Below are 11,304 nucleotides of genomic sequence, written 5' to 3' on the forward strand. Positions count from 1 at the left end.
CAAATAATAAATTTTTCTCTTCACATTAACTTACTCACATTCTTTATTTAAACAATGAGCACACTGCCTGGCAATGTAGTAGGGTCTCAGAAATATGAAATGGGTAAGTGATAACAGTTTCTATGCTTATCTTTGGTTGCCAAAAAATACACAACAAATATGTGTGTATATATCTTTTGGACACAACTGTGATAACTAACTCCTCCTAGATGCTTGATATTTCTCTTCTCTTTTTGAATGCTCTTGTTTTGTTTTGTTTTTTGCTGGATTTGGAGGTTAGGTTTTGTTTTTTAATTTTATTCTGCTACTTTTATAGTATCTTTATTTTATTCTTTAATCTATTTTGGAATTTATTTTTGTATGCAGCAAGAAATGGATAGTAAGTTGTACCAACCTTTGAACAGTTTTCCTGTTCCCCCAGTGAATGCCATCTTCATTTTTTTATGAAATCCCCACATATACATGGATCTGTTCCTTGGTGCCATTGGTCTGCTTGACTATTTCTGCCAAACCACACCTTCAATAACTGTAGTTTTGCAGTGTACTCATTATTCTTTCGCTAAAATTGGCTTGGCTATTCTTAAATGTAGCCCAGAAGAACTTTAGAACCAAGCCTGTCAATTTCCATAAAATTTCTTTGGGACTGTATCACTTTCATAGATCAATTTGAACAGATTTGACATTTTGCAAAACTGAATCATTCCACCCAGGAACATGCTAATTATTCCATTTATTCAGGTCTTCTTTTACATTCCATTGTTAAGATTTATAACTTTTTCATTTAAATGTTTTCCATGTTTTTCATTATGTTCATCTGATAGTATATTTTTAATTGTTGTTGTAAATCCATTTTTCCCATTATTTTTACAGAGTTATAGGAGAACCTTAAGTTTAAATTACGTTAATCTTATATCTTACTGGATGTACTCATTTCATTCGTTCTTAATTGTTTTCCAGTTGAATTTCTTAGATTGCCTAGGTAGGCAATCATATTGTCTGCAAGAAGTCTACTTTAATATCTTCCTTTCCAATATGTGCATACAGCATATATCTTTTCTTGTCTTATTACTCTAGTAGAGTGTTTAGTGGTAGCAATAATGACAGGTCAGAAGGGGTAAAAAGGACATCCTTGCCTTGTTCATGACTTATGAAAATGCTTCTCATATTTCACCAGCTGCTTTTTTATTTATTTTAAAACGGAATATTCTGTTTTGTGTATCTTGCTATATATACACAAGACCATTTTTTGGATGTCAATAAAACTTTGATCAAAATACTCAAATTGGCTGTTCAGTGTAGAACACCAACTGAGCTATGTTGGCCTAGATGCTCCTGGTGTGTGTAATTCAGGAATAGAGGACAGGGTGGCTGAATGTCTCCCCGGGACTCCTTCCTCCCCTCTGACATGTAAAGATATTGTGATGTGATGAACAAAAGATTATGAGTCAGAGGTTTGAGTCCTTACTCTATCATTTACTAACTGTTGACCTAGGACAGTTATCCAACCTCTCTGAATTTCATTTTCTCATCTATCAGATGGAAACAAGGATATCAGATTTGTTGTGGCTATCAAATGGCTATGATAGGAATGACAATATAACTGTTGCTAGGGTAACAACCATTGCTATGGTAGTCAGCACTTTTAATAAATATTGACAGAAGGATTAAGGGACCACTACAGAGTCCAGAATGAAGCCTGGGGCTGCTCTGACCAGCTCTGCTGGCCTCTGAGGCAGCTCAGAGCCGTGGAGGCTTGGGCCTCCCATGAGCTATCTGTGACTGGGTGACTTATATTTATTTCTTGCTGCCAGGACTTGGTCCCAGTAGGATCCACATGCCTCTCTCTGGAATGCCAGCCAGGAGACTTGCTTCAGCTGCTAGTGTGTAGATATTTGTGCCAGCCTGGCCTAGCACAGCAACATTCCTGAGAAGGCCAGACCCCTCTTGGGACTCTCCATTCCAGGGATGCCCCTGCCCCAGGCTGGTTGGGGCCAGCAGGGAAGAACAGCTGATCTCTGCCATCACAACGTACCTGCTTTGTGACTGGTGGGAGGGAAGGGATAGAGGGGTGAACCTTGGGGCATCTGGGGACACTAGGCATGAAATAACTTCAAACTGAGAGCACATGGAAAAGTGTGTACACATGTGTGTACTAATGCCTGGACTAAGATCCATGCTACAACACGTAATGGAAATATGCTGAGATTTGTAGAAAATCTGGATCCTGCTATTCCCTCACTGTGGAACCTTGAGACTTTCCCCCTCACTGTCACATAGAATTAAAGAGGCTGTTGTAAGTATCAGGTGAAATCATATGGATGTGCTTTGTCAGCTGTAAAGCACAGTACACATTATAAGGTGGTCCTGAGTCTGGCCCTTAGGTACTTGGTCACAGGTGTGACCATTGCACAGATGTGTGTGCAAGACGGACCCTAGAACTTGCCTCTCTGCCTCTGTGTGTCACGGGTAGAAAACCAAAGTGAAAGAGTGAGGGAGTTGGGAAGGTGATCACAGGAATGGAGGATGAGACCCAAAGGTTACCATCAGAGCCTGTGACCCTTCCCCACTTTTCCCATTCATTTCTTCACTTAGTGTCACCCCAGATCTCTCCCTGCAGCAGGATGCAAAAGGACAGAACTGCCTAGAGCCTCCCTGACAAATTCCTGCTGTGTTGCTAAGCAACTTGGCCTTTTCTTCCAGAAAAAGAAATCCAATGTTCAGGGTCTGGCTTTTTAGCTTTTACCTACTTTCCTCTCCCACAACCTCACAGAAACTCAAGGAATTTCTCTGACTCATGGAAGGAGAACTGGGGTGCAGAGTTGGAGGATTAGACTGGTGGGAGATGGTTTGCGCTCACAGGGCAGGTATCTGTTCTGGGCTGGTGGATGCTGGGGGGAATGACAATTATGGAGCAGCCTTTCATGATGGATTCTTTAGGCACATGCTGTGCCCTTGCAGCAAACCAAACCAAACGAGGTGGGTATAATCAACATGTTTATTATTATTATTATTATTATTATTATTATTATTATTGATTTCAGAGAGGAAGGGAGAGGGTGAGAGAGATAGAAACATCAATAATGAGAGAGAATCATTGATTGGCTGACTCCTGCATGACCCCTACTAGGGATCAAGCCATTAACCAGGGCATATGCCCTGGACCAGAATCAAACAGGGGACCCTTCAGTCCACAGGCTGACACTCTATCCACTGAGCAACACCAGCTAGGGCTGACATCTCCTTTTTATAGATGAAGCCACTGGGATTCAGAGAGAGAGAGAGAGTGTAGCTTTCTCAGTCCCATAGGGAGTAGGCAGAGGTTGGGTTTGGATTCATGTCCATCTGGGCTCCTTCTTCTCCACTATGTCATTTGAAATAAATGCAAGCCTCACAGTTGGCCACAAGTCTTCTAAAATGTATTTCTTGCTCTATTATTTGTCTGGAACCCATGGTGAGTGTTGGAATTGGGAACCTGTCCCTGTTTAAGCTAGGGTATGGGCAGATAGTCCTGCCACTTCCTGCATATCTCAGAATCTCCAGAATCTGCTCATTCCTCCATGAGAGATGATCTATAGGATGGGAATAATACCAGAACCAACTCTAGAGGGTTTTCAGGAGTAAATGAATGTAAAGTTCTTTAAATCATGTCTGGCACATATGTATTCAATAATTATTAGTACTTTTTATATTACTTCAAAAGCTATTTCACATCCTTACTGGGTAAGATAACTCACTGCCTCTGAAATCAGATGGGGCTTAGATTCTGCTCTGCCCTTTCTCACATGTGACTTTAGACTTAAACCCTCCGTGCCTCAGTTTTCTCATCTATAAAATGGGGAAAACCATGTCTACTTCAGAAGATTGTTATAAAGATTAAATGTGATGTTGGTGTTAGTTATCGCAATGTTAGTTGCTATAACAAGAAATCCTCCAAATTTCCTGTCATCATCCAATGCATTTTGATGGGTGACTTCTTTCCATATGATGTCCTAGGGACCAGGATCCTTCTACTAGTATATTGTAGCTCTGTCATCTCTTAGGAACTAGTCTTCCTCTGAATCCAAGTGGCAGAAAGGAAATAAGAGTATGGAGAAGGCAGATCCAATTCTAAATGCTTTGGTCTGGGAGCAACACTTATTGTTTCATTCATATTCCATTAGCAAAAACAAGGAGGGCTGGGCCCAACCAGCGTAGCTCAGTGGTTGAGCATTGACCTATGAAACAGGTGGTCACAGTTCAAATTCCCAGTCAGGGCACATGCCCGGGTTGCAGGCTTAATCCCAAGTGTGGGGCACGCAGGAGGCAGCTGATCAATGATTCTTTCTCATCATTAATGTTTCTCTCTCTCACTCTCTCTTCCTCTCTGAAAACAAAACAAAACAAAACAAAACAAAACAAAAAGGGCTGGGATTTTAGACTCTATATGGACAATCACTTCTCAGTGGCAACTCTACTATACAAAATGAGGAGCATGCAACTCAAGGGGAGAGCTAGCTGTGTCCACCACATTGAGAGAAATAATATTAGGATATTATTTGGGTATTATTAAATGTGAGAATTATGTTAAGTGTTATTGCTAATATTATTTTTATTTAATCCACACAATAACCATGGATGTAAGTGCTACTATTATCCACATTTTGTAGGAGAAAACTAAGTCCTCTAACAATGTAGACATATTCCCAAACTCACACATCTGGTAACTGGCGGAAATCCTATAAATTCTAAATTCAGTACATTCTCTTGTTACTCCATAAAGAAATGAAGGATGTCCTGAATGTAGGGGGCAGAGCCATGCCATGGTGGCTATAACCAGTGAAGAGGGCGGTTCTTGGTGAAGCTTGCCAGTTGGGCCCAGGACAAGGTCTGGATTGGCTAGGAAACATAGGTGTAACCACTCAAGTTTCTTCCCAGGGTACATACATGGTGAGCATCTGATTGGGACTAGTGGGGAAGAGGCAGGTGTTGCTTTGTTTGGGATTTTGTTTGTTTGTATGTCTAATAATAGAAAACCAAGGTAATTATATAATCATTTAAACCCTATCAGGTAGGTTCTGTTAGTATCACATTCATTTTACAGATGGGCTAATTGTGGCACAAATAAGTAACTTGAGGTCACACAGCTAATAAGTGACAGAACTAGTGCTCAAATCCAGGAAGTCCAGCCCCAGAGTCCTTGCTATGTTGCCTTTTGTTTACAATGAACGTAAAGAAGGAAATAGCAAACAGGACCCAGTGGGGGAGAATTGTCAGAAAAAGTCACAGTCAATGGGACATTGGGCTACTTTCCTGTGGACATGAGACCCACCATCCCAGGACAGAGGAGTCAGGGAGAAATCCCACTGACCAGACTAGGTAGGAATTGCCACCAAAATCAAGGCGCATTCAGATTCGCAGCTCCACACCAGAGTCCAGTGATCTACTCCGAGCTTGTAGGAACACAATTGGGAAAGTGAAGGCTTGCAAAAGTCAATGGGCAACAAAACAGCCTCTGCTTTGTTCTTCATCAGCTGAGGGCCCTAAGTAAGGACCCTCATAAAACAAGCCATCACCTCATTCATTATAATCAACCATTTCTGCTATGATTAGACAGTTAGACCAAGTACACCTGCAATAGCCAAGCAGCAGGTCACATTTACATGCGAAAGAAGTGCTCCAAGAAGGCCCTGCAGGAGGGGATCTGGTGTGACGGTGAGGACTTGAGCTCTGGAGTGACAGGCTTGGCCAGTCACTTAACTTCTCCAAGTCTCAGTTTCCTTATCTGAAAATAGAGGTAGCCACCTCCACCTGGCAAGGCCGTGGCCACATAAAGGAGATGCCACTGGAAAGCAATAACACAGGCAGAGCCTGGCACAGAGTCAGGGTCAGTAAGTGGTAGGGCACAGTGTTATTATTAGCGGCGCTACTTGTTATGAATTATAAACAGGGTGGGAAACAAGCAGAAGTCAAGTGCATTTTAAAGACACGCTGAAGGGGAGATAAAGGCCAGAGAAGCAGAAGGCCCTAAGAAAAGTACATCACAGCAGCCATTTTATGTCTGCCTATGGTCACAGGAGCTAACGGATGTGAAAGTGTTCTGCAAGCCTCACTGCCCTAGATGGCATCATTGCTCTGTGATTGTGCAGGTCTCAAGCAGTGTGGACATGGACATCCACACACTGTGTGCTACTTGGGCTTTTTAAAATATATATTTTTATTGATTTCAGAGAGGAAGGGAGAGGGAGGGAGAGATAGAAACATCAATGATGAGAGAAAATCATTGATTGGCTGCCTCCTGCACACCCCCTACTAGGGATTGAGCCTGAAACCCGGGCATATGCCCTTGACCAGAATCAAACCTGGGACCCTTCAGTCAGCAGGCTGACTCTCTATCCACTGAGCCAAACCAGCTAAGGCTAGTTGGGCTTTTGATTCCATCTGCACATGGAAGCAAGTGGAGCTTGGCTGAATGGAGCACGCATTACAGGAGGAGGCATGGGTTTGTGTAATCCTAGGAGTTGGGGGAGGGTTTGACGTTATAAGCAAGGTTACCAAGGGCCACTGAGGACTATGGAGAAACCAATCAGAGCAAGTCACTAAGGACTCCTTCCCTGGCTCATCTGCTCCCTGGAATACATGAGCCCACCCTCCCACCCATGATGTCTACATGACGTGGAACATACCACCCCAAATGCTAGGCGACTAGAGCAGGCTATCATTACATTCTAAAAGGCAGGAAATTATGACAAAGAGATATGAATAATAGCCTCTGTATAATGGGACTGTAGGTGACTTTTTCCCATTCTTCATTACACGCTCATCAACTAATGTTTCATGGGGGCCTTATGTGTGTATTTTCCAACTTTTCTATGCTGAGTGTGTGTTATTTGGAAAGTCAGGAAAATAAAATGAAACGAAAGCAAGACTCTCTCCCTAGTGGACCTGGCTGGTTTCATCAGCCCTCTGGGAAGGGGCATTCAGGCTCTGGCTGCACTAACTGTCCAGCCTTCACCTGCATTTCTCCTTCCTTCCCACAGGGCTTAGGGAAATCTCCTAAACTGCCTGTAGGAGCCCAGGCATTCTCCCACCAACCAGCGAGGAGCCTTTGGTCCAGGAAGAGATGTGCCCTGGGAAAGAAACACCAGAACCAAGAGGAAGGAGGAGCGAGGAGATTGCCTAGTTGTGCAGCTCGAGGTCCCAGCTATCACTTCAGGTACCTTCCCCGGTGTTGTTTCCATCTATGGGGACATGTTTAAGGCAGTTTTCTGCCAATACGTTTTGTAAAAGGCGCCGAGAGAACGTAAGAGCCGTGGTCCCCTTGGGAGCAGCATTCAGAAGGGCCTCTAGATGGCGAGGGAAAGGACCAGCCAGAAGAAGGAAACACTTGACTCACTTCTCAGGCTTCCACATTCCTGAGGTCGAACCTGGAGTGCAGGGCTGGGGTTCCCTCTTTTCTCCCTCCTTTCTGAAGTCTCGGTGTCCTCCAGCCCTCGGTGGGGGACGACGGCACACCTGAGGCTCCAACACACCTCGCCCCAGCAAAGCCTTCCAAGGTTTTAGCTGCAAAACCTGGCCCGGACGTACCCTCCTCCAACCAGCAGAGGGCGCGCGCCACTCGCGAGAAGGCGGGTGCACAACAAGCCCTGGCTGGAAGTGGCCAGGAGAGGACGGCGGAGGGGTCCCTCCTGAAAATGAGGCGGCAGATGCAGAGAGAACGATGGAGATGTCTGGGCAGGGCGGCGGCTTGTGAGTGAGGGTGAGAGAGAGCAAGTCTGAGTGAGGGTTAGAAGTGGATGAAATGGGAGACTGAGGAAAGGTTGAGTTTGTGTTTTGTGGAGATGAGACGAAGTAGGACGGAGGTTAGGATGAGATGAGGGGCAGGTGAAGGATGGGTGAGATGGGAAACGGTGAGATGACCATGTGTGTTGGGATGAGATTGGCATAAAGTAGGGTGAAGGTGTGGGTGGAAGGCAGGGTGAGGCAGACTGAGGTCGGCTGCAAGGTGAGTGTGTGTGTGTGTGTGGGGGGTGTATCTGGAACATGGCACCTCCCTCTTGGCTGGGCCCATCACCATGGGCTCCTCCCTCCCCTCCAGTAGCAAGCACCCCAGCCTCTTTGCCCTCGCTCTCTCCGGCTCTTCTTTGGCAGGCCTTTCTGCTCAGGCCTACACTGGGCATCTCACTTCTGTCCTCCCTGAAACAAGGTTCTGGTGAAGCAAGGAATTGAGAGAGGAGGCAGCAGAGAACTTGGGAGCTTTAATGGGTCTGGAAGGGAATAGAAACACACCAGGCCTGTCCAGCCGAGAGAATAGAGGTGGGAGGACGGGGCCCCAAAGCGCGTAGGTAAGTCATGGGGGCAGTGGCCCTGACCAAGCCTGCTGAAGTGCCCAGGAGGAGAAGGTGGCCTGTGAGAGGCCTCCACCCTACAGGGGTCGGGGCAGCTCCATGGGGAAGAGAAAATATGAGAAAAGATTTGGAATTCAAAAGAGAGGGGGGTCTTAATGGAGGGGGCTTCCCGGAGCCAGGCCTAAGCACAGGTGGATGAGAGGAAACAACAGGGAAAGCCGAAAACCTCCCGTCAGGGATCTGAGGTCTAGAAGAAGATGGAAGTTAGAGGAAGTGGGGGGACACAGTCACCCTCCCCTAGGGGTTGGGAGGTGGGGTGAGGGGAATCAGCTGTTAAAGGAAGATTGAGACGGTTTCAGATCCTTCCCCCGGGGCTGGGTGCGGCCAATGGAGTCAAATCTGAAGTCAAAGGAACGGTGGGGAGGCGTGGGGACTCCTCCCCTGGACGTAGATGGGACTGAGCGCGGGCCTGGGCGTCTGGGAGAGGCCTCGCGCCACCCCGCCGCCGGTCTAGTGGTAATGGCCCCCCAAGTGCGAGGCGGCGGCTACCGCGCCGAAAGGCCCGGGCGGGGGCTGCAAACCGGGGCTGGGGTAGAGCGCAGCGGTGGCGGCGGCGGTGGCGGCGGGGCCCGGGCCCGGCCAGTAGGAGAAGCCGGTGGGTCCGACGCCGGCAGAGGCGGCCATGAGGTTGAGTTTGGAGAGGCCGGGGAAGGGCAGCGGGGCCAGGCCGGCCGGCAGCTTGTAGAGTGCGCCGTCCTGGGCTGCGGCAGCCGCTGCAGCCGCGGCGGCGGCGGCCTGGGCGTGCGTCGGGGGCGGCTGGCAGGCCTGCGCCAAGCCCTGGAAATCGAAGCGGTAAGCATAGCGCTTGCCGTGCACCTTGCTCATGATGTTCTTGTCGTAGTAGTAGCGCAGCGCGCGGCTCAGCTTGTCGTAGTTCATGTTGGGCTTGCTCTTGCGCTCGCCCCAGCGCCGGGCCACCTCGTCCGGGTCCGTGAGCTTGAACTCGCCGTGGCCACCCTCCCACGCGATGCAGCCTGCGTTGGCACGGTCCGCCAGCAGCTCCAGCAAAAACTGCCACAGCTGGATTTGCCCACTGCCTGTGGGGAGGGGGTCGTCAGCCACGGGCGGGATGGGGGGCTGGAGGTGGGGAAAGGGGTGAGAGGAGACGGGAGACCAACCCAGCTGGAGGGGCGGGCCAGGGAGGGGCTGATCAGCAAAGTTGTCCTAGTCGTGACCGCCTTTTCCACAATAGAAACACAGCCTCCACTTAGGAGGACCAAGGCCCGCCAGCGCCTGGCTTTGTGAGAACTGGGAGCAAGGGCGAAGCATCACCTCCTCTGCAAGGAGGCAGCCTGGCAGCAAGACACTGGGCTCCCTAAGGTGAGCAAGGACAGGATATCAGCCCCTGCGGTCACTTGGGCTTGAGTCCTAATTGGAGCAGAGCCTGCACAACCACGGGGGTAGCCTGCCCAGGTGTTTAAACTGCCACATCCCAGCTGGACCACATTCCGAGAGCCAGAGAGAGGAGATCACCGTGCAACAGGACCACCCTGGCCACTGGACAACGCTCAGCCCCTAAAGGCATACAGTCAGTCCGCTGGCCGCCTGAGCTGGGGAAGAGGTGGTGGCTGGTTTCTTTGCCGCATAACTCAGACAGGAATGGGGACAGGGGCCCCCAGGCATGAGAGGAAGGGCAGCTTCTGAAGGCTCTCTACCCTCCTATACCCCTCCACTCCCCGCCCCCCACTCCTCCCACCGTCTGGCACTGAATAGGTTGGGCCTCTTTTTCGGAACAGGCGGGATTCCTGGCCTGCAAAGTTGCTATACTTCCCCGGGAGATGCACAGCTCTGAGGAGAGGGGCTGAGACTGGGAAACCGACACACTTAGCTCCCTGCCTTCGCCCATCTTTGGTTCACCTCCAGGCTCTTCTGTTCTTGTCGTAGTAGGCCTCTCCCTGTTCTGGGGTTGTTGGAAGTGACAAGGAGGTTTCCCCAGATATTAGTGTGAGGAGAGTCAAATGCCCCAGAGCTCCCACTCCCCTGTATTGGAGCCTCAATCAGACAAGCAGAGACAAATCTTGATATACACACACCCCCACCCCCTTTTAGAATAAAATGGATTTTTCTCAAAGTCTGATTTCATCCAATCGAGCCTGGGGAACCTCTCTTTCTTTTTCAATGACTCGCTCAGAACTCAGATGCTGCCCCCCATAATTTCAACCCCAATCCCTCCACAAGAGCCCAGAGAGGAGCTGCCTGGCTCCAGGTAGGGAGCGTTGGGTTTTAGGTCAGAAGCAAAGGGGGGTTTGGTTAAAAATGTGCAGCTGGTACAGATGCAGAGCACCATCGAAGGCCTGGAAATGCATTCCTGATGGAAGTCCTGTTCCCCTTTGAATAAAACTGTTGCCGGCCTTGTTTTTATGATTAACTGCAACCATGCAATTTAGGGTACCGACTGGATGGGGAGCGGTAGGGAGGCTTTGCCTGCAAAGCCAGTCAAGCCCCACCAGCGAGGCAAAGCAGAAGGTAATGCAGCCACCGCGGAGAGCTGGCCTTGAACATAGGAATCCACAGCAATGACCCAGGGGACTTGGCGGGAAAAGCCTGGCCGCTGCTGGTCAGTGAGTCCGGTAGGTGCCAGTGGTGCTAGTGGTCAGGGAGTAAATCTCCTGGTCTCTTTCTTTGCCCAGTGGTGTCAGGGCCTCCTGTTGCTAGCAAGGAAAGGATGCCAAGCACCTCAGCCTGTCCCCAGAAGAGTAAGTGGGGGCCAGGATCCTCTCCCTCAGCCCTGAAACTTGGAAGATGCAGGAGCTCAGGCCAAGTGAATGCGTCCCCCCCCCCCCCATCCTTCCCACAATTATGCCCGGACCCTCCGATTCCTAGAGCGCTGCAGTGCACATCCCTTCCACCCTCTGTTCTGGTAGCGGTGCCGCCTGTCCTTGGGTGGATGCCCTGGCTCCCGTCCTCTGTCTTGGCCCCC

General features: G+C 48.9%; 1 protein-coding gene across 1 annotated transcript in view; it reads right to left on the reverse strand.

The window, feature by feature from the left end:
• Positions 1-8,807: 8,807 nt before the first annotated feature.
• Positions 8,808-11,304, reverse strand: part of FEV (FEV, ETS transcription factor) — a 3,781-nt gene continuing 1,284 nt past the window's right edge. The window contains exon 2 of the mRNA XM_006082766.2: positions 8,808-9,421. Coding sequence (XP_006082828.1) covers positions 8,835-9,421 — 587 coding nt within the window. The 3' untranslated portion in view covers positions 8,808-8,834. The remainder of the gene's footprint in view (positions 9,422-11,304) is intronic.

Source organism: Myotis lucifugus, unplaced genomic scaffold, assembly GCF_000147115.1.
Source record: "Myotis lucifugus unplaced genomic scaffold, Myoluc2.0 scaffold_3, whole genome shotgun sequence".
NCBI lineage: Eukaryota > Metazoa > Chordata > Mammalia > Chiroptera > Vespertilionidae > Myotis > Myotis lucifugus.